This window comes from Larimichthys crocea, chromosome I, assembly GCF_000972845.2.
Source record: "Larimichthys crocea isolate SSNF chromosome I, L_crocea_2.0, whole genome shotgun sequence".
Lineage (NCBI taxonomy): Eukaryota > Metazoa > Chordata > Actinopteri > Sciaenidae > Larimichthys > Larimichthys crocea.
Window position 1 is genome coordinate 32,518,244 of NC_040011.1, and position 23,816 is coordinate 32,542,059.

The 23,816-nt window shown below is 41.8% G+C and overlaps 2 protein-coding genes across 6 annotated transcripts; one reads left to right on the forward strand and one right to left on the reverse strand.

Moving 5' to 3' along the window:
• Positions 1–1,023: 1,023 nt before the first annotated feature.
• LOC104920386 (phosphatidylinositol 5-phosphate 4-kinase type-2 beta) lies at positions 1,024–11,655 on the reverse strand. 3 transcript variants are annotated; one of them, XM_027285964.1, is made up of 10 exons: positions 11,522–11,655; positions 8,358–8,455; positions 6,861–6,957; positions 6,599–6,751; positions 6,258–6,404; positions 5,740–5,778; positions 5,128–5,241; positions 3,780–4,041; positions 3,342–3,445; positions 1,024–2,246 (listed from the first exon to the last, which is right to left on the reverse strand). In XM_027285964.1, the coding sequence occupies exons 2-10, from the start codon at positions 8,420–8,422 to the stop codon at positions 2,166–2,168; spliced, it is 1,062 nt and encodes a 353-aa protein (XP_027141765.1). In that variant the 5' UTR covers positions 8,423–8,455; positions 11,522–11,655; the 3' UTR covers positions 1,024–2,165. The 3 variants fall into 3 exon arrangements, with proteins under 3 accessions (XP_027141765.1, XP_010730941.1, XP_027141764.1); XM_010732639.3 differs by having other exon boundaries at positions 11,015–11,559; XM_027285963.1 differs by lacking the exon at positions 11,522–11,655 and adding an exon at positions 8,713–8,841.
• On the forward strand, positions 11,485–23,737 carry LOC104920385 (polycomb complex protein BMI-1). Of its 3 annotated transcripts, none has more exons than XM_027285972.1 (9): positions 11,485–11,613; positions 15,564–15,691; positions 16,049–16,145; positions 16,220–16,275; positions 16,380–16,509; positions 16,816–16,855; positions 16,989–17,087; positions 20,669–20,749; positions 22,466–23,737. In XM_027285972.1, the coding sequence occupies exons 2-9, from the start codon at positions 15,574–15,576 to the stop codon at positions 22,844–22,846; spliced, it is 1,002 nt and encodes a 333-aa protein (XP_027141773.1). In that variant the 5' UTR covers positions 11,485–11,613; positions 15,564–15,573; the 3' UTR covers positions 22,847–23,737. The 3 variants fall into 3 exon arrangements, with proteins under 3 accessions (XP_027141773.1, XP_010730939.1, XP_019121709.1); XM_010732637.3 differs by lacking the exon at positions 11,485–11,613 and adding an exon at positions 14,730–14,884; XM_019266164.2 differs by lacking the exon at positions 11,485–11,613 and adding an exon at positions 15,262–15,375.
• Positions 23,738–23,816: the final 79 nt, after the last annotated feature.

Sequence of the window (23,816 nt, forward strand, 5' to 3'; positions counted from 1 at the left end):
GTTAACTCAGTTTTGTGTCGTGTCACACTGCAAAATCTTCTAGAGGTCAATCCTGAGGACATTTCTAGTCCAACCCTGATATTTCTTCTTTTGAATGAAGGCCAGGGATTTCAAACTTCCCCTGTCATCAGTCAGGATTAGCAACTTAGACCAGGTACTTAAACTAGATTTGGGAGGATGTGTTTACCAGGCAGAGATGGTGTGTTAAAAATAATTAGTATGTATCATTATAAAACTTGTAGGATGCAACATTTTGAGTTTGACCCACACTAAGGACCAAAGGTCTGGACATTTCAGCCTCTGTTGCTGCAGTCTTGATCTTTTTTAAAACCTCCTGGGAGTCCAACACTAAATCACTTGTGTTCCTTTTTTAGGATTTTTTTGGGGGCGTTTTCTGCTTTTATTAGTGACAGCTGGAGATCTTGACAGGAAATGTAGGGGTGAGAGAGAGAAAGGGGATGACATACAGTAAGGAACCGAGGCCACTGCGATGAGAACTCTGCCTTGATACATGGGATGCATGATGTACCAGGTGAGCTTCCAGGACACCTTAATAACCTCGTAATTAGATGTGTGTTGACGAAAAAAGCCTTAGTCAGGTCCACCTACAGCTTTTCGTAGAGTTTTCAATAATGTCTCATAATACCTTGGTGGGTGGAGTTTGGTCAGTTGTCATGGAGACCCAATTAAACCAGTTTGTTTCCAAGGTCAGGAATGATCTTTCACACTCAATTACAGCATTCAAACACCACCAAGCTGAGGTCAAGGATCATTTTTTTAAAAAGCAAAACATAAAATCATACAGATGTACTAGATACAGTTGTGGGTAGCCCTTGACAGCTATTTGTTCAATGTTAACATTGATTGTGTGCTCGTGTTTCCAGACAGAAACCCAATCAAAATGTAAGAATATAAAAAAAGAACAACATTACTCTGAATGATATTCGGCACATTATATTAGACTTGTGCTTCACATAATGGCACAAACTCAAGACATCACTGTAGAAATAACAAACAACGAAAACAAGATAAAACTCCCTTTAATATGCAATGAATCATTTTCAAGTAACCTTTTTTTTTTCTAATGTCTGTTGGTAACAAAACAATACTGTATACAAACACAAAATTGCTACATTAATGTAAACAAGATATAAAAATGATCCTTATGGTAATAAAACAAGTATTTGCTGCAGAATTCCCCTTTTTATGTGAATTTTTTTTTCTTAGACCAACCTCCACCAAGCTCACGGTTAAAATTTCAAAAATATTCAAAAACAATATGGCAACGTAACATTCAAACACCGAGTTTTTTTTTGTTTTTTTCCTCTTTTTTTGTTGTTTTAGTCGTAACACTCAGATGCTAAGTTCAGTGGTTTGATGTTTCAACTTACTGGTGGAGTCTCATGTACACATCAGCCATGCATTTTTGATATTGCATTCATTTACTTTACACAATTATATATTCATGTGTTTATTCCCTGTCGTTCCAATTTTTCAGCTGTTACTTTTGATTTTTCCATTGTTGCTGAGAGAGAGAAGCCTGATGGTGACTGTCGAAGAGTTTGTCATGCAATCTGACCATTCAGCATCTGTGCGGGTTTGTTTACATCAGAGAGTGTGTGTGTGTGTGTGTGTGTGTTTGTGTGTGTCTAATAGAAAATCATAGGAACGACGACGACATGAACAGAAACCGAAGAGACTCTACTAACGGACTGTTAATTGCTGAAGCTGACACACTTGTTCAAGGCATTAGTGAGACAGTTTCCGTGCTGGCGTGAGGAGTAACAAGGTGGCTGAGGAGGACTGGGAGGCAGAAAGGTTTAAAAAAAAAAAAAAAAAAAAAGATCAGGGAGATTATCGGGTGTCAGTCCGAATTCAGTGACGGGGTTCACGAGTTTTCCTTGCAGTGGATGAGAGAGCTTGGGAGGTTGTGGCAGCGGTGGTTTGTGTTTGTGCGGGACAATGTAACAGGCTCGGTGCATCCATCCTGCCAGACTGGTCCTGGCTGTGGGAGGATACTGGTGTTTTTTTTGTTTATGGGCAAATGGGGGAGAGGGCATGGGAAGTTTGACCTACACAGAGGTGTGGGAAGAAGAAGAAGAAATAAGTGCGTGGCATTTGACAGATCTATGACAGGAAGTGACTGGCTGGACTGGGAGATGAGTCTATGATAGGATGTTGGACATGAACTCGTAGAATCGTTTGGAGTACTGCTCCGGGTTCACCGTCGAGATCTCGGCCCCCGCCTGAGAGACACGCAAGAAAAAACACAGAGAATTAGATGGAGCAAAACACACAAAACATATAATGGATTTCCATAACACTTTGTGGATCCCATCTGCTCTGTTCTAAAATATAATAAACAAGTGTGAAGCATTATTATTATTATTATTATTATTTTTATTATTATTATTTAGCGACTTAAAAAATGGAAACAATCAAGGTACAGAGCGACAAGGATGTGTTAGTGCAGCAATAAGTACTGTGACAGTTGTAGAGGGGATAGATTTATCATGTCCAGTTGTTGGTAGTGTTGGAGAGGAGGTCCTCTCTGAAGAGCTGGGTCTTCAGGAACAACAGACAAGAGAAGTTTAGATTGCTCTAAACAAACAGGTGGCACAGCCAGGCATCGTTCGTTGGATGGGTGCAACAGTCAGGGGGTAACATGCCTGTATAAGGGCGTTCCAACAGGTGGGTGCAGTGCTTTTGCTTGATGAATTATGATTAATTAAGTGAATTAATTACATTTTCGACAGTAACTGTTTCAAAAACTGAGCACAAAACAGACTATACTATTTTATCTGCTATGCAGCACCAAAGTGTTCAATAAAGAAGACATTATGAATATAAAAATACTGTCAATAAATAAGTAAAAACTACACTATAAATGAAGAGATTGTCCTTCAATTATTTCCACAACCAGTCATTGGATCGACTTCACTCTTGCTGGGTGTATTGCTGAGGACCAAAGACCTGCAGTGTTGAGTGTGAAGTAGTTTGGATCGAGCGGTTCTGGAGGAACATTAAAGTGAAACACTGCCTTGAGACGAGTTTAAAGGTCAGTTCAATTTTGCTTTTAATGTGTTTGGCGTGTCTGCCCTTCAGTCGAACTATTAAATACTTAACAAAGAAGAGCAGGTGTGGCTCATGTTTTGGGAACACCTCAAAAAACTTGTTAAAAGTTAAACTAGTTTCTCCAATGCAACACATGCTAACTCACTATCCAGATAACTGGCCGGGTTGAGCTGCGAGGCCTGATAAAAACAAACGAACACTTTGGATACTGCAGCTTGCTGACAGTTGTTAAGCCTGTTGGATTATGATGGAGTCTCGACACTCACCCCGTGTTTCACAGTTTTGGCAGCATGTGCAGCTTTTTTCTTAGCGTCATAGTGCGTGAGGATGTCGATGATAGCCATGAAGTATACCTCCTTCTTCACAGCACCTGGCACAAGAACAACACATCACATGACTTTACTTTCTCCGAAAATATGTGATAGAAGCTGCAGTGGCTCTGTGAGATGCACATTTCTACTACAAGCGTATGAAGACTGCAGCCTTGACTACTCCACTCCTCAGTCTGGAGTGTTCTTAACCAGGCTAATAAAGATACGTAAGATTCATTCTGCATGCTGGGAATTCGAGGTAAAACTCAACATGCATTATGCTTGTTATTTTCTTCATCCTTGACAGTAGTAGCCATCTAACAATCTGCAAATGTTTGATTTAAAACTACAGCTACGTTCAGTAAATCACATGAAGTCAAAGGCGACCCTCACTGTCGTGACTCTTGATTGCGTAAACGTCCACAGAGGGGTCGAACTCCCCGGGGCCAAAGAATCCCCCGCAGTTCAGAGGGTTTCCGGGGCTGTCAGGAGGCGTGCCGAAAGAGCCGGTGAGCACACCACCGCCCATCCCGTCATTCTCGTACTCCTCCTCCTCTCCCACACCCTCCACGTCCATCTCCTCCTGCTCCGCCCGCTCCACGTCGTGGATGCCTACCAGGAGACTGTAGTCCATGATCTTTAAGGTGGCCAAGAACTGACACACACACAGGAAACAGTCAGTGTAATGCCTTGTTGCACATTTGTGTACCTCTTTCTAGATTATTCTTCTTGGCTAAAATGTCAAACAATATGGAATATGTATTCAAAAGTAACATTTTAAATACATAAATTTGCACTTTGAACTCAATACAAATTATGTATATCGTACCAGTCCTTAATGCTGTACTTTAATTAATATTTTTATACTAGCAATGGATCAAATGACTATGTTTAATGGGAGATGGCTTACTCAGTGATATAGACAGGGAAATGAATCACCAAAATTTGCTCTGGAGCATTTTTGTTTCTTTTTTTTGGTTTTGGTTTTGTGGCCCACAATTGTATTATTTTGCATTAGTCACAATGCTTTCATCTGCAGCAGTGAGAAACCTTTAACAAACCTGCTCTACGTTACTTTCACATCAACAAATGAGAGAAAAAGGTTAGTATAGTAAATATTTGCTGCTAAATAGCTACATGTTGTTGGCGGAGACCAAAAACAGAGCTAAAAGTGATTGCTAACACTTTGTTCTGAAGGCAATAATATGTCAACGTTGTGCTTATAGGTTGTTCTGAGTGCCTAAAAATTCATTAATACTGCTTTAAAGTGATACCTCAGTTGTCAAACTGAGTGTTTTAATTTGAACAACAACTGTGTGTTTAGAGCACAACCTCCATGTAATTTCACTGAAAGACAGAACCTCTCTGTCTTTTGTACAAAATGTTTGGATACTTGTACCCTCACAATGTCTGACTTTTGGTACTTATAAAATAGCCTAATCTTCAAGTATAAGACACTTTATACACAGACAGAAACTTTAATCAAAGAACAAGTAAGGATTACCAATCACTACTTTTGGTATTTGATGTATCCAGGTCTACCAAAAGTCAAAGAAATATCAAGATTAAGATGTTTTATGATGTAAAAGTCATTCTGAGTTGCTCATAAAAGGTATTTTTATTTGAGCACTTATTTTGTGTGTTAAGGACTGGTTTAAAACAGTGCACGTGGGGCCAAACTATGCTTTGAAGCTTATCAGTTCCACAACAGACTGGATAAACTCATGGATGTGCTTCTTACCTCTACATCCCGTTTTAGCTTCTCCAAAAAGTACTTCTTGTTGTCATCTCCTATCTGTAGCTTCTGGCCTTCATTCAGGAAGTCATTGTCTTTAAAAGTGGGGAGTTCTTTAGCCTGACGAGAGCGGAAGAAGCAGAAATGTTGGTTTTCTGGGTTTTCTTGGGCATACTTTAGTTTTCTAATATCTCAGTTTTGTTTGGTAACAAGGATGATTAGAAGTCACAGAGTTCAGAAGGATGAATAGAAGCAAGATACTGATAAGTGTTATAATTTACACAGTCATAAATGTCATTTATGACAAATACACAGAGATAAGGGTCAAATTAATTATCCCGTCAATGATTTCTAGTATTACTTGACAGAAAAAAAATCATATTCTAACAACTCAAAGTGAATAATTGTCTACTGATATCTGTCAGTGCTTTGCTGCACACACTAACACACAAACACTGACAGCGTGAGGCCAGCATGAGGCACTACTCGAACACATCTGCTTACTTATAACTACTTAATTTAGATGTCATTTGACAAGTTTGCCTCTCGGGTGATCTGAGGGCGTTTATTTTCGTCCCATCACATCAGCAGCCGCCACCGCACAGAAATAAAACGCACCTTTTCCTTGTCGCTGGCTTCCCTGGAGACCGTAGAACCCTGAAAATGAGAGAGATGTAAGAATTAAAATAGAACAAATTAAAAGTAGCAGCTCGAGATACATCAGAGACACTGTTAGCATATTCCACGCTTTAACTCAGTCAGTGTCTTTTTAAACTGTCAATATTTAAAAAAGGTAAGGTTGTTTTCTCCAGATAATACTTGGCAGGAGTGGAAGAATTGCTTTTCAGTGCACTGTGTTCACTGCTGGTAGAGAAACTGCACCATGATATTCAGCACAAGCCCAAAATTCTTTGGAATATCCTGCAAATATTGTGCAGAACATGAACTATTCCCTGTTTAAAATTCACTGACATGCCCTGTTCTTCCTTCAGACTTCTATTATTGACACAGCGTTACAGGTGTAATGAGAGACGGATGTTGCTGCACAAACTGTCATGTGTGATTGAAGTCTGTGATTCATCCTAAGAAAGATTGGTGTGCAGTCGATACGCGGCGATGTTGCAGTACATCCCTACCTTCAGGTCGTATTTGCGGTGTACAGTGAGGCGATGGCTGAATACATTCCGGGTCACCACCATGTACGTCTCCACCCCGTCCACTGTTAGCCTGTACATGCCCAGGAACTGAGGGAGCAGTGTGTTGCCATGACACTCCACTATAAACTGCAGACAACCAAAGGAGGAGAGCGGGAAGTGTGGGAGTGAGGAATGAGATGTACAGTATGAAAAGTGATTAAAACTGGAGCTGCATCATTTACATGCAGTCGTGATTTTAGATTCGCCCGTTACAGATATTCAAATACTGAGGTAATAATACTGTCTCTGTGTGTGCCGCGTGGTGGTACGAGGGCTTCTACCTGGTGGTATTTCTTTAGGATGTTGTGCATCTCGGCGATGTCCTCACTGGACACAGTTTTGATTACAAAGCGGTGGTCGTAGCTGGACAGGAAGCGGTTGCCGAAGCGACCCTGGGAGTCGCTGTTGAGTGGGGCGCTCCTTGTCAGAGAGTTCTGCCAAAAAACAAACAAAGAAAAAAAAAAAGCTGAACTTCTCAAAAGCTCTTTCACATTTTTCATTTCATCCATCAAGGTTTGTATCTTCTAAGCAGAAGTGGCTCACCTGGTAGTCCTGGTCATCGATACAGAACCTCTCCCTCAGGTTCCTGAACACCATGGGACAGTACTCTTTGAACTTAAAGCGACTAGGCAGGTTTTCTCTGACAAGAAACAGACATACACAGTCAGCACGACAAACAGGAGACTCAGAGGCTCTTTACTGAAAATGAGGAACAAGTCTGACTAATGCTGGAAGTTTGTTTGCTCACTGACTGTTGGATTTATTGTGTGGATCCGGCGCGGACAATAATTCAATTCAGTTTAACTCGGAGTTGACGTTTACAGCTTTGAGTTCATTTTTTTCAGACGTTCTACTTGTCAGACGTTCTACTTGTGAATGCTACTCTTAGCTGCTGTCAGTTTGCTGGATGACAACTGTTTTAATGCAAAGCAAACATTACATCAGGCTTTTTAAACAAAACCTCATTTAAATTTAACAAACAAAGCGGGTTTCACAACATGTCAAGCAGGATGTGTACAGATCTCAACAGTAAACAGATACTTATAGAACCCTGGAGATCATCTTGATTCCCATATTCCTTTTGACAGCATGTAGGCTTTATTTTGCTCTTGTAAAGAAACGCTGAGACGTAATGATGCTGAACAATCGCAGCAATCGCCACAAAATAAGACAAAGATGAGAAGCTCAAAGAAGTTTTAATTGCATCCAAAGTTGCTGAGGGGTTCGTGTTAGTGTTATTGCTGGGTGGTTTGGGTCAGGCAATTAGCACTTTGATATTCAAGTTCTCAAAGCAGCATGAGACTTTTGGGCACTGTGAATGAGAATGTGAATGCAACAAAGACCAAAGCACCTGCTCCTAAACTGAAACTACAAGATTATCAAAGAATATTCGTTTAATGCATCAAGAAAAGGGAGAAAGAGTCCCAAGCTGAAACAAACAGGTCTGTGACCGACTCATTAGAGGCTGCCAAACACGACATGTCATCTAAAAGACCCACCTCTGTGGCAGAGGACCTAGCTACTTCAGAGCTGTTCATTTAGTGTTAACATTATTCTGTCCACCCCTGTCAACAGGACCAAAGAGGCACAGTTCTCTGATTGTTGGAGACGATCACATGGCCAGCCTTAGAGGCTGCTTCAGCCCAGTACTGCTACTTTGCCACGAGGATGATTTGTATTGCAAAGCTGCTCAGTTAAGTACTCTGCTGAGCTTTGACAACAGTATGCGTGAATGCTACCTGACCCTGCAGTAATACCTCCTGAATACAGCACAATATCAGGCCATTCACAAAAAAAAGTCTGCTTCTGCACTGCGGCGGGATGCGATGAGTGGAAAGAGCTGCTGAAGGCACAATTTGACTTCTGACCACATGAATGACACATTTGTTCACATTAACGAGCGTCTGAGCAGAGATGGAAAGTCGGGCGGCAGCAGGTGTTTTCGACTCTGCGGGTGGTTGACCCTTTTGATTACATGAGGATTACAGATCGCACCTTTGACAGACTGCGCTGACAGTGCGTAAGCTGTGATGTACCTACTTGTTAAATAGGTGGTTGTCCACTTTGATCTTACTGTAGGCTTTAAAGTCATCTGGCATCAGCATTACTGGTACAGGCACGTTACTTAACTCGTTAACCTGAAGGAGAGAAGAGAGAGACAGAGAGAGACAAAGACAGATGAGATGGGAGCCTGAGGAAACAGCTGATGCAAACACTAACAGACTGTACAACTATTAAAGAATATAGGAAACCAAAGCAGATTTGCAGTTGCACTCAGGGCACACGCACATGCCATCCCACGCAAAGTCCAAGTCAAACTAATTAAGATGTGCTTTAAACATCATCAGATTATGAGTTTAAAATATGCAGAAGCTTCCCATTCTGTTACACATACCGGTGAGACAGCAGTCAAACACATTTGGCCAAATCTCTGCTACGGTTTACCAGCACGGCTCATCAACTCTGGACCCAAAAAACAGTCTGGCAGTTTTTCTTACTGCTGCTGCTGCTGGTAACCCCCCTCCCTCTCCTCTCTCCCCGATTCTGATGTTATCTGCTGAAACAAATCCAGAGCAAAAGCTCACACTCGTGAATCTCCCTGTGGATTATCAAGTAAACATCCATGCAAGGCAAATTGAGGGGAAAGATCAGAGAGATAACACTTCAGCAGGGAGAAAGTGAGGCCGAACGAGCTTTGAGGAACTACGAAGCGAGGAATAACAGGCGGATAAAAAAGGGGGCAGTAAAGGGGAAGTACGCAGTCCTGACAGTGCTGTTTTTTAAAAGCTAATTACGGTTCTTCTCATTTTGAAAGTTAGCTCAAACTCCTGATCATGTACTGATGTCAGAGCAGTGAGAGTACAGTGGTGTTACGCCAGTGGAACAGCTGCTGACTCAATCTAAAGCCCCACTTTACTTCTAAACAACAACAAAACAATCATATTTACAGCCAAAGACGATAGGAAATTCGAGATTTGAAAGTTAAAGCTTCCTTGTTGGCTACACAAACTCGGTTGTACCACAGAGCGGGATAGGAAAGCATTAGGCTTCCATATGAACATCATCAGTAAAAGTATCACTTAATGATGCTGAGTGGGTTCGCTGAGAGAGCGGTGCGGTGAAGTACAAACTCTCTCTTAACCTGGAGCGCTGACAGACCTGAGCGGGGGGAAATATTTTTGCTGACGTGACATAAATAAAATTTTTTTTATAAAAAAACAGAAAACTTTGGAGGGATTATCGGCAGGTGGCGTGTGTAATACATCATCTAAACACCGGCTGACACTGCGTGGAAGTGAAGTCCTCCAGCATCGCAGCTAGGGCACTATTAAAAATGCATACTGGATGAAGGGGACTTTGATGAGAAGTCTGTTTGATGTCTTGAATCAGCTTCCCACCCACACCTCAAATCACCAGGCCTGTGTGCTGCCGCTGCTGCTCCCACACGACTACTGCCAAAGTTCACCCACTGATGAATGCTGGAGATGCTACAGTGATAACCATATCATTAGCTGCCTCCTTAATTCCTTGGTTGCGTTTAGTTCTGTCCGCCGTGTCGTTTCTTTTAACAGGCTGGATGGTGTTTCTGATGTTACGTCTTGCAGAAATACACACAGATCTGCTGCGGCTCTCGTCACTGTCAGCAGATTTGACAAGTTATCGAGCAATTACTGTCTTGTGGGAGAGTTTGTTGTCGGGATCACAAGTGTGGACTTAAACTGAGCAGTGCAGATAACAGGTGATCTGTTTGAGTCTAAAGTTTCCACCTCGGAGCGAGCTCTCTGTCACACCTGCTTCACAAACACCAATCAAAACCATGCAGGAGTGTGAGTGTGTGACTACACGGTTACTTGGGCGTGTTGCACATTGACAAGCCCAAACTGCTGGTGCAAAACCCCACTCCATCCATCCATCCATCCATCCATCACCTGCTGTCTCCAATGTTGCCCTTCTCTGTGCTTTTCATAGATCACACGCAGCCTCGGCCAAAAGTGAATGTGATATATATATTTTTTTCTGCTCTATTTATAGTGAAATGATGTGATGGAATAAACTGCAGCAACTGGGTGCATGCAGCCGAGCTGCAAATACACGCTCAGAGCAGGTTTTTATTGAAACAATAGGCAGGCTGCTGGCTGCAGCTGCGGGGCTGAAAAATCAGTGTAACCTGCTGCTCCGGCTGCTGTCACACCCCTCCCACTCCATGCCTGCACTACAGCCGCAGCTCACGACTTGGCTCCGAATACACTTGAAACTATCCATGATTTATGACGGGCACACTGTGCTCGGAGTGAAAATGCACAACCCCGCAGCGAGTGTTCTTGTTTTTGTTTTTGTTTTTTGATAAGTCACTTCACAGCTGCAGAGACTTTAACACACGCACTTTAAATCCCCGCAACAACCAAAAAAAAAAAAAAAAGAAAAACCCCGCACGCTTCAGACACAGCGAGCCGCGGCTAGTCATGAAGGCGGCAGCAGTTCAGCTCACAGACCGCATGAAGGCGACCAGCTCAGCTCAGAGTCAGCCTGCAAGGACCCGTGTCCAAAGAAAACCACCACAGGAGAAGTACAAGACCGGCTGGAAGCGTCAACGCTGGCTTGACAGATGAGGGCAGCTGGCTAACACGCTAGCAGGCTGGCTAAATCAAAACAGCGGCATAAACAAACCAGCTGGCCGGAGTTTCACACGTACTCACCGTATGGTTGACACCCCACATTAAAACGCTGAGAATGGGCTCACTCGCACGGAATAGTTTCACTTTCTGTCCTATAAAATGCTTCTTTTTCGTCTTGGTTTTGCTCGCGCTGACAGGCGCTGCGCTGGTGCAGTTGGATGACATGTCTCAGGCTGGGGGGAATTCAGGGTACGCAAGACGGCGCTCGGTGTGAGCGCAGAGCCTCTCTCTCTCTCACACACACACACACAGACACACAACAAGAAGAATTAGGGAAGTTAAGAGCGTTTAAAAAAAAATCTATAAGTGCATCGTGCTCGTCGTCCAACTCGCAGCGAGTCTCTGGGGAAGGGATAACTGTCTTGGTCGGGGAGTCAGCGGTAGAGCATTTTGCGCCGTCACCACCCTTCCTCCTCCCGAAGCAGGCCGCGGTGGAGTCCAGAGAGCAGCTAGCCGGCCATCAGGCTACAGCGCAGCCTCTCTCTCTCTCTCTCTCTCTCTGTGTGTGTGCGGGGATGAGTAAGTGACCTGCAGCGGTGGACGCTCTCCGGACTCTCTCCTCTCGCTTCCCCTTTCGACGCCTGCAACACAACACCGGTGTGATGCTGCTCTACTTGCTCGTGAGTAATCCCATCATGATGCGCCTCAGATTGTTGTCATGCGCTGCGTTCGGGGGTCTCCTCAAGATGGCGTCTGTGCTGCACTAAACAGTCAACAGCGCCCCCAGCAGGCCGCGGGCAGAACTGCAGGGGTTCCCACACCTTACCCCGGGTAGATGGGTTGTAGCCAGGACTCATGAATGAGTCAGTCCAGTGATGAGCTCACGAAGCTGGATTTTTCACATTTGATTCACTTATCTGTATTTTATATGAGATTAGTGCCATCGTAAATGCGTGGATACTGTTTCAAGGCCTTGTGCACACCAGCAGGAATGTTTATTAATCCCTCAATGGGGAAATTCTTTTTTCACTCTATTTTTATTTACATGCATTTTAACCTGGACACACACACATGCAGTACAACGGCATAGACATGCAAATGTGGAGAGAGATGGTGGAGTTGATGGGCAGCCAGCCAGACCAGCGCCCAGCGAGCAGTTGGGGGTGCCTTGCTCAATGGCACCTCGGCAGTGCCCAGGAGGTGAACTGGCACCTCTCCAGCTACCAGTCGAAAACAAGAACTCATTTTTTAAAAATTTCTTTTATTTTGTAGAATGCAATCTCACCCCTAGGATGCAAAAATGCCCTCAATAAAAACATCTTAATGTACTCAGTGGTAGGTATGGTCCTGGATGATGAGAACTGATATCTGTGACCCGTCAGTTTCTGCATTTGACAATGAAAAAATACAGATTTATGCACTACTGAGCATCTGTTTCTGCTCATGCATAGACATAAAAATTTTACTCTATCAATACTATTTAGGTTGGGTCCTACATCTAAGCCGTTATCTTTTACTACCACTGTGTTTCATAACTGATCAAAATGAATTATGTCACCGTCTCAGGATTGTCACAGACAAATTGATTGTCACAACAAATAAATGGGAAATAAATGTGTAATTTAATCAGACACTGAGGTAAAAGATCCTAAACACAGAAAGCTGCAGAAAGATACAGGATCAACATACACTGTCATTCCTCAATACAAACCCACCACATGCCACGGGATACCAATAATATTCAGGATCCTGCAGAGTTACACCAATTTCTAACTACTACTACTAGATATGATGATATTCAGGATAAAACACATCAGGTGATGTGACTCAAATAAGATAAGATAGACTTTAATGATTCCACACTCAGATTATGCTTGGTTTCTTATTAAAGACAACACTGTTAGTTACACATTATCATAATCTGAAATGCCAGTACAAAGAAATGTACTGGATGTTAACGCAGATGGTTCCAACACAGTTTGTCTGTGTAACAAATATGATGAAATTCAATTGAAACTTCAACTTTAGCGTCCACCCATTTTATTAGCACTAGTTTTTATCATGTCTTGTGTGAGGAGCTCGTCCAGTCTGATGATGGAGAGCCCTGGTAGCTCACTTGGTGTAGCACAACCTTAACAAGTCCTTACCATAACGTCCAGGGTCCCATCCTAACCCACAGCCCTTTGTCCTCTTCCTGTCAATCTTTAGATGTTCCTATCAAATAAAAAAGGGGAAAAAAAGAAAAAGATGATGATATCAACAGGGGCTGATGATGTCATCGGGTTATCTCAGCTCAGGCTTGGAGATGACAAATTTATAAAGGAAACCTGTGTAACAAACAGGACATAGATCTTGAAAGATAAAGGTTCACCAAACAGGGTGAGTCTAATGAACAGTACTATTGAGTTGCATTATGGGAAGTGTAGGATCCATTTTTTATGGAGGTTGATCCTTTTTAAAGCATAAAATCTGTCCGTTGTGTGTTTTGCAGGATTTATGAAAGTGATATATTAGACTACGTAAGTATCTCTTTAGAAACATTAATACATGTTCAACTACACTACAAGATGCACTCAGCTGTAATCATTTAGTTGGAACAGGTTTTAATTGTCAGTATAATGAATAAAGGGGGAAAAAAATCCCTTTATCATGATTTTTTCTTTCCTATTCATAAAAAAAAATCCATTCTAATTAAAGAACTATTCTGTAACCCCCATGTACTGTGTTTGCCCTGTCAAATGTCCAGTTGGTCAGATTTCTGTTGTCTTCACAGAAAGCTTTCATCATATTTCATCACATTTCTGTATGTTTGCGTTGCTCACACAGACATGGAGGTCAGTACACTCTGCAGTAACACTTCATTTTTGTTAGCTGTATCTGGACAGGATCTCACAGGGTTCGGGGGAAGAGTATCTAAGTCTGGTATCTAAGTGAACTGCTGACTCTGCTTTTAGTTTACAGTACGGTTATACTTTTTAATGATTGTCAGTGTTTATATTTCCTCTGATCATAGAAAAAACACCCTCCTCTCTCTTTTGTCTTTTTCCTGCTGTTTTCTGTTTATACTGTAGTTGTATTGATTTTTGCTCTTCTGTCTGTACATTTCTGCTGATTTTATTGTTAGCTTTGAGAAAACACCTTTCACACCAATTTAATACATGATACAAAAATTAAATAAATACAAATAAATAATTGAACTTTTTCTAACTTGTATTAAAATAGGAAGACTTTGGCATTTCAATCTACATTGAAAATTATGTAATAGATCATTTATTTTGAACTTTTTCCACATGTAAGCATTCACACAAAACGGTTTTCTGTCCATCTAAATGATTACATCATGCGATATTTTATTTATCACTATGCTTTGATTTTTTTAAATGTATTTTCCTAACATCAATACATAAAAGAAGTGTAATTTCATTACTTACTATTTTAAAAAAAATATTCAAAATTAAAACTTTAAATTTCCAATTAAACTTGTTCAGGTCTTTGTGGTCCAACCCTCAGCCCGGGCCCCGGGACGTGAGGCCTGCAGGGCCTCTGTGGGTAACACACACCAAATAATTACAATCAGAGACACACACACACACCCACACCCGCACACACAGACAGAGGGCGTGGCAGATATCTGTCCTGAAAAACTCAACACTTTAAATAAATAAATAAATAAATAAATAAACAGAGGTGAAATTAAATTATTAATAATAATATTCAATGTCGGGCCCGTGCAGGATAAACCAATGTGTAGAAAGCAGTCCGGGCCTGCAGAGGATACCCTGTATGCCCCGAGAACGAGGCGACAAAATAATATCACGTGATCCAAAATGGGCAGTCCTCTGACGGTGCTGAAAAAAGCCATTTTCTGGCGCTGCTGCAAATTCTGTCCAAGTCCAAATAATTTACCTGGATCCTCGTTGGGAGGAGAGGCAAACTTTGATGTCTGATCAGGTAGGACGAAGCGTCGGTGATCGCTCTTTATCGGCCACCTCGGCCCGCTGTTTGCTGCGGCGCGCGCACGGTGCACGGTGTCACATTTTGAGTCTCTCTTGTTCGCCTCCTGATACAAGCCCTGTCAGTGAATTTAAGATGGCTGCTTTGTGTACCAGTGTGATTTTTCTGTGGCTCTGTACCCCCCCTCCGCCTCCTCAACCCCCCCTCGGTGTCGGTGTTTTCTCCGGCTGAGTTTGGTTCTGGTGTCCGCTCGGACCGCGGAGCTCCGGAGAAATGCAAACGCTCTTTTGTTGTTCCGCTGGTCGAGCAGCAGAGCTGATGCACAAGATGAGGCCACACAGGGGCGATTCAATAATCGGCTGCTTGTGTGTGTGTGTGTACCACCACCAGCAGCAGCACCAGCAGCAGCACTACCACACAGGCTGCATTTAGCTGCACGGCTCCTGCTCTGCACACGTTATTCCCCCCTTCCAAACATGTCAGCCCTGGTGGGTTTTTTTTCTCTGTTGGCCATTAGCTCTTTGTTGTGGTTCCACAAGCTGCTGTCCCAAGGACGAGCTGCAGACATTGTCTATGGGAGCACTGGTGGCAGCCACTTCATTGACCATATGAGCATGAAGAACTCTTGTGCACCCTAACCAGGACCTCTCGTGTGTTTGTGTGTTTCCCTCTGCAGATCTGTCCAGATGGATAAAATGCAGCCCAACCGGATTAAAATCACAGATCTGAATCCACACCTCACATGTCCACTGTGCGCTGGTTACTTAATTGATGCTACGACCATCGTAGAGTGCCTGCACTCCTGTAAGTTTCCTCACATGCACACACCGTGTTCATGTTTATGACATAAGCGGGGAGCTCACTCTTGGATGAAGCAGAGCCTCCTGCTCATGTTGTGCTTGGAAGGAGAAGAGCATGATGTTGACTCACACACAGTGACTCCACCTTTTTTCTTTATTTTTAAAATCTGGGTTTCCATTGTTGTGAGTGTGAGGCACTGATTTAATTCCATGGGAACTGTGGAGGGTATCTGTTTAGACTTCAGTCAGTATTACATGATTATTACACTGAATTCTCTGTGTTCCTTGAACTACACACAATCACCGTTGGTGGTCCAGAGCTGTGTTTTTCCATCTGTCTGTGTCCTCTCTCTCTCTTCAGTTTGTAAAACTTGCATTGTTGCCTTCCTGGAGACAAATAAGTTCTGCCCACGATGTGACGTCCAGGTCCACAAGACATGTCCACAGCTCAGCATCAGGTCAGTTATGATGCTTTATATCAAGTGAATGCAATAAGCGTCAACTCAAATTCAAACTTTATTTCCTTCTCCAGAGCGGACAAAACTCTACAAGATATTGTTTATAAGCTTGTTCCGGGGTTATTCAAAGGTAAGGCCATGTTTCCTGAAGCTCTCACTAGTCACTATTTCCCATGTTATGATGCATTTCTTCCCCAGTGGAGACTTATTTTGTTTCTCACGTTCTGTACTCAGATGAGATGAAGCGGAGGCGGGACTTCTACGCAGAGAATCGTGTGCTGGAGCCGGGGGAAGTGGTGGAGACGTTTAACATAGCAGAGGATGAAATCATCAGTCTGTCCATACAGTTCTATGAGAGGAACAAGTGAGTCAATCATTCGTCATTTGTGACAAAAAACAGAAAAACCTCACAATCTTACCGGAACGTCTCTGCTGAGACAGGTGTAAAAACAAGGGAATTACCTGATCATGCACAAAGCAGAAATAATATGTAAGTAAGGTCTATGTTAAATCGAGTTAAGTCATGAAATTAGTGTGGGAACAAGACCTGTGTGAACACTCAAAAAGGTCCCCTTCATACCTACAGTATGTCTCTGAATGTTTGTCTGTATGCATGAAAAGTTAAGCATTGTTTAACACCTTTTCTTTGTATTTGAATTTTTCCCTGCAGAAATAATGAGAGGCAGCGCTCAGAGATGGAAGGAGACAAGGTAAATCCTGATTTATAGCTATAAAGCAAAGTTTGGTAAAGCAGTTTAGGGCATAAACTTCATGTTTAATGTGGTTTTCTGGTCTTCATCCTGGATTTATGTGTCCCCTCACTGTTCTTTTCTTTGTTCTCAGTCCAACGGTAAACGCTTCCTGCAGTGCCCAGCAGCCATGTCCGTCATGCACTTAGCAAAGTTCCTCCGAAGCAAGATGGATATTCCCAACAACTATCGGGTAATTAGACACTCTTGCTGTATTGATTGTGGAGCACACTTCAGGGTTTAGACCCAATAATATAAGTTCTTAGTGTAAAAGGACACTTAACTCTAAAAGTAGCACACAGTTGTGATTCGGTTGCATGAATATGTCAGCTGTTAATGCAACGTGTGGTTATAAATCATAAATACAGGTCAGTTGATGCAGGGTGACCAGTGTGAACAGTCTGGGAATTCATGGCAGTGTATAGTGTCTGTGAGAGTCTTGTGCCAAGGTGTTGTAATTACAAGAAGCCCTTGACATCCTGAAATTTTGGATGAACTCTGTGTCTGTCTCTGCATCCACACACACACACATTTTTAACAGAAGTAGCAGCCATCGCTCTACAAAAAGACATGATTCAAAGTTTTGATCTGTCTCTCCTCATCCTTGCAAACATCTGCTCACAGATGTGCTGGCTGTCACTGCACATCTACTTGTAAATTTACCCATAAACCTGGAACTACAGTGGCTTTCATGTTTACTTGCGGTCTGTGACCTCATATGATGCTTTTGTGCATGTCGGTTGAGGACTGTGATCAAGTAACAGAACTCAAAATCTGATGTACCCAAACTGAGAGGCACTGCTTGAAAAACCTTAAAAACTGCACCACTTTTTATGTTCACATTTGTTCAAATGTTTAAATCAAGTGTGTTATGTGCAAGGGATCAATCATAGAGAGAAATCCACAGAGCATTTTAGCATATTTGTTTTTTACTCAACTCAACTCAACTTTATTTATAAAGCCCTTTAAAAACAGCTGCAGCTGACACAAAGTGCTGTACATAAAATAGAAAATGAAATAAGACATATAAAACAAAGGACAATATAAAAACAATAATAAACGATAAACGGCCTGTAGCGTCACTGTTTTCACTTGCACTGCTGTCATCGGCCTTGTTTTCAGCCGTAGCAGGGAGCACTTTTTACTGTACACTACCTGCCCCATCCAACAGAACGCAAAGATTATTATTTTTGGCCTTTTCAAGCTTTATTTTGATAGACACCGCTGAAGAGTGACAGACATGGGGAATTACATGCGGGAAAGAGCCGATAGGGCTGCTCTATCAACTGAGCTAAACCCCAAATGCAAAGTTAATGTTGCTCCATATCTGTTGGATGTATAAATAGACAACTGCTTGCTAACATGTTTGCCAAATCAGCGTTGTAAGGCGATAATGTCAGTGTTATTTAAAGCTTGTTCTGATACCCATACGTCGCCCGAAACAAATCAGTTATTGCTGCTGTAAAAATGTCAAGGTTTTTCACACACTTTGATTATAATTATTTTATTAAATCCATCTGTGATTTTATTGCTGTTACTAATCAAAATGTCTGCTTTGGAAAAGATCAATAGTCTAATAAAGCTTTCACTAAATAGTTAGGATTTAACAACGGTTGTCTTTTAAGATGTTGTTCAGTTCTAACTGAGTAATAGTTGTTGTACAGAGGTTAAAATGTTGAGGTGCTTACATTTTACTAGATAGTATAACAGTAGATCACCATTCAGTTCAGAACATGGACCAGAAATCTAGGGTCCGGCCGAATAGTCAATTTTGCTTAGGAACCTTCCTAACTGAGTGAAATGACCTGGAAGTATTAACGTAGCCGCCGTGATAAGAGCTTTTCAAATTCTGAAACTGTTAAGGAAAGGAGCTTCAGTGCTTCCTTTGTTATCTCCTTTAGCATAGGATACACTGGACTATCCTTTATGAAAGGAAAGAAGGTAATGCTAATCATATATCTTTGCCATAACTTATTATGTTTATATATGAGTGGACAGGAGGGTGAGCGACCATACCAGCGTAACAAACACTGCATTTGACTTCTGTGACAGGTGGACAATATTTATTTATTATTTGAATTCTGACGTTGATAATGAAGTCACATTTTTCATTGGGTTGTCCATGTTTATATTTCCTGCATGAAACACGGTCAGAGTGCACGGGGAGTATCTAGTAAGTATCTCAGATGCGCGTTTTGTAGTCCATCTTCTGAACTTTGTAGTTTTACCACAGATCACATCAATAACATAATAATAATAGCCGCTGCATTATGATGTAGTGTAAGAGTGGTCAGATTCTCTGGATATTGCAGTCCAAAATTCTCCTTCACATCTTTCCTCGATGGAAAACGTCATGAGGTCAAGGAAAAGTGGTTAGGAAAGGACTTAGGAGCTCATTTTTGACTATTCGACCATACCCCTGATCTCTTGTGTTCCAGCTCTTCAGGAATCTTCTATGACAAAGTGCATCGTATCATGGATGCTAGCTTGTCTATCGACTCTCTCAACAACAGCTATTCTGTTTAATTTAAATTTAATTTATTTGAACTGCAGCTCCCATCAGTCAAGTGTACACATGGTTCTGGGAAGAACAGAACAACCTCCTGTCATCCCAACTTGGAAGCGTTCACAAATCATTTTGAGATCTGTACGACGACCGGCAGCTAGAGGTTTTATCTAGATGTAACGGTCCGTGATGGTGGCAGCCATTTTGCCTCTGTTTTGTTGTTTGGGGATGCTTCTGTTCTTCTTTACGCTAGGTGGGAGATTTTGAAGCTGGCCAAAAATGCTATGACGTGACTGTGGCATTTGACACAGATGCACTGTTAAAACCTAAGCTGGTGTAAAGGTCAAATATGTGTAGCTTCATAGCAGGTAGTGGAGCCATAGCCAACCAACCAATGAGCAATGTTATACATCACGAGTATCTCTGTCATCTGTCTCTGGCTTAGTTTCCATTTGTTTCAACAAACATTTGAATAGGCCAACAACACAGTGATGCTGCCTTCACTTCCACTGGGATGGTGGTTAGCAAAGGGACTTGCATGTTGTTGCTTGTGAGCGTTGTCAAGGCAGGTTCTTAACGTGAACAGTATTTGCAGGTGGCAAACAGGTTATTACGGTAATTCTCACATGACATGAACGCAGCCTAAGATCAAGGGTACCCTGACAACAGTCAATAGAAATGATTTCAAGATGTCTACCTGTCTCCCAACACTTGTTGGTGCCGTTTCCTCTCTTTCGCTTTTTCTAATATTTCTTGATCAAATCTTGTCATGGAGTGGTGTTATTAAATGCTGAGGTACTTGCAGTACAGCAGTGCCAGTTATAAGAAAAAAAAAACCCTCAACTTTAATGCTAAAGTAATTGAGTCCAGTGGAACAAAATCTTGCCTGGGAGCAGAATAAGACTTCAGCAGTAGGTTTGCCAATATTGAGTCAATATTCAAGTAAAGCTGGGTTAACAGCCTGTTACTCTACTCCGTGTTGATGATGATGAAGTTTAATGGAGGCTTTATACTAGGTATCAAAATGCAGTAAAATGTTTCATAGACTTTTTTAAACTTCAGCTTCAGTCCAAAAATACAGACAGAAAATACAGCTTGCTATCAGCCGTTTCACTGTGACTGCACCTGTATGATTATATGTAATAAACTGGATTAAAGTGGCTGCATTACTACCCATCAGGACACACAGAAACAAGCATTTTAAAGTGGAGATCTGGCTCCTGGCTGTTTTCTATTGGTCCCATTGTGTTAACTGCTTTCCGTTACAGGTGGAGGTGTTGTATGGAGATGAGCCCTTGAAGGACTACTACACACTAATGGATATTGCCTACTTCTACGAGTGGAGACGAGTGAGTGACAGCTTTCATACTTTTTACTGTGGACCAGAGATATTGACCCAAAGCTGCATTGTGATTTGTCTTTGTTGTTACATTGAAATGGGATGAGTACCTAGAAAAGCAGCAATGCCTTAATTCAGGTGTCTATTTAAGATTTGAGGGACATCAGTAATGATGCTACATGATGGTTACTTTAACTATTAAAAAATTTATTTTCTTTGGTATTTGTTGCCATATATTGTACAGATATGCAATAATGATTGTTAGGTAATAGGTATGTTGTCCAGTTACAAGTCTGTATTCGATGATGCGACAACAATAGACGATATACAGTACTTAGGACCCATGCTATAGCTCACACTGGGGCCTGTTTTGACTGTTCATAGGTTCAGTAACTTTAAAGTAACCTGGTGTTTGTGATACTATGGCGGTAGTCCACTTTGTCCAGTTATGCTCAGGTTATTATTAATACGCAAAGTCTGCCTCCTGACTGTTGAACTGACAGAAAAGATGGTGCTACCATCAGCACAGGATCCACTGGACTTTACTGAACCAGTTTCAGTAGGACTAGCAGAACTTTGCCCTGACTCTGGCCCTCTTTGGGTGTCTCCAGGACTTTCACACTCACTTGACATCATGGTCTTGAGCGTTGTTGTTCATGTTATCTGTTTTCTGTGAACATAGATGGATGGATAGATGCTTGGTAATAACATTTTCCAAATGTAATGTATATAACGCTGTGTTTGCTCAGTTTGTGGATAGTTTTCAGATTTCATACCAGCACAGTACCTTTTAATCTTACCTGAAAATGGAGCAGTTTGTTTTCCACAAACTGTGGCATTAGAACTGATGACTGCGTGAAATCCCACAAAAATTTTAGTGTTGCTTTTTTCATTTCTACTGTTTTTTGTTTTGAGTTGTATGTTTATAATTCATGTTGCTGCTGCAGTGATACCATCTTCCAACAAAAATCTATAGTTTCATCTTATGTTCCATATTCATATAGTTTCCTATTTTTCTATAAGCTCCCTCTTTAGGTGGATTCACTTATAACTAAATATGAATATTCTGAATGGACAGTGAGCTGAAAATTCCCTTTTTTTAAAGATGATTGAACTGATGTTGATGTTATGAAATGGACACTTCCTGCTAATATTAAACTCCCTCTTTGTCACTTGTGCTCAGGCAAAAGAAACAAGTGTGATATTTGGACTAGAGTTTATTAAAGGATGAGCATGATGATATTCTATGTATCTATTGTCAATATATTCCATGAAAAGACACAAAACAAAATCCAGCCTTTCCATCCTACCTCTTTCATTCATTCCTACTGATGCTGTATATTTGTGAGCATATTTTTGAAGAATCACATCTTAAAAAGGCTCAGTAATTTTCTTAATTGCTGGGTAGTTTTAATCAAGTATAACTCAAAACAGAAGTAAATAACGCTTTTGTTGGACTATTTTCTGCAGTGGATTAATAACGATTTGGTGCACTAGTGATTATTTACAACAGCAGGATGTTATGTGGTATTACAGTGTATGTGTTCATGGTACAACAGTGCAGCTCACTGGTGTGTTGTGGTCTTTTCATGGGATTTGTTGGCAATAACAATTTTCCCACCAGTCTTATTTAATCTTTTACACACAGAAAGTCCTGTCTGTAAATTTGCCCACATATTGATGAAGTCCTATCCACAGTCCTAACGACGTGTTTACCTCTGTGCAGACTGGACCCATCCCCCTGCAGTATCTGGTCAAACCCACCCGGAAGCGCAGGAGGCCGTCCCAGTCAGCAGCCCAGGGCCACTCTGACGGCGTAAACACCAGCCCGACGTCAGAGAGCGACTCCCAGAGCGACAAAGTCCACAGTCCTGCTGCGGCCCAGCCGCCGCGAGCCTCCTCGCAGTCCAGCCCTGCGTCCCATGACCTCTCTCCCGCCATCCAAAGCTCCAATGGTACCAGTGTGCCCAACAACACTCAGCGACACACTCTCGCTTCCAAACAGGGCGTCAGTGCCCGGAAGGTGACTGTCAATGGCACGAGCTCTGGGGCCGGCAAAGAGGAGGCGAGGGGAGCCGACAAAAGCGGTTTGCCTCCGACAACCTAACGCGTGTATGCGGCAGCGGGGAGGACAGTGTTTGAATTGCTCCCTTCTTTCTTTCTACAGAGCAAAAAGACAAGTTCAAGCCTTCTTCCTTCTGGACAAACCAGGAGGCAGATTACGGTTATCATCTTTCAGCAGGAAAGACTGAAAAGTGCAGCCAAATAGACACTTGTATGTATGTATGTGTGTGTGTGTGTGTGTGCGTGCGTGCGTGTGCGCGTGTGTGTTATGTGTGTTAGACTAGAACAGTGCACACATACAAACTGTACAGTATGTATCAAATGTGAGCATGTGTGCATACATATGTATAAACTTATCTTTTATACAAGATATTGTAATCGTTTTGTATTGTATATGCAGTGGGTCTGTTTCATTTCAATAGTTCTGTCAGCATTCATTTGGCTCCATAAAACTTGAGACAATATGCTGAAAGGCGTTACAGTGTGCATCACTGCAGGAGATGGATGTAAAGAAAAAAAAAACAAGCTAATCCTTGCCTTTGAACAGTCATGTTAATAACTGCTGTATGTGTCCATTATAAGCAACTGCTCATCAGGTAACACAGGTACATTACATATAACTGTTGATGCACTTTGTTCAAGTCAAGTCACACAATCCAAACCAACAAGTATTTTCCATCAGGAGAAACATTTATATTTCCACAATTCCAAGCACTACCATGCTCACAAGCAGATGTTTGTCAGCAGACCATGTACGTTCTCTCATGGCAGTCGAAGAACTCAAAAGGGATTTTGGATATTTGGCCATGTATGTTGTAGTTCCATAAATTTCAACATTCCTTTGGTTTTCTTTTCAGCAAACAATGATACTTTTTTATCAGCCATATGTGCATGTTTTAGGTCAATAAAATGTTTACTTACTAGGTTTTTCTGACCTGTGTGTCCTGTTTATGATTCTGTGAACTTCCCTCAACAGATTGTGAAGCATGCTGTTGTGCACCTAGCAACATAAT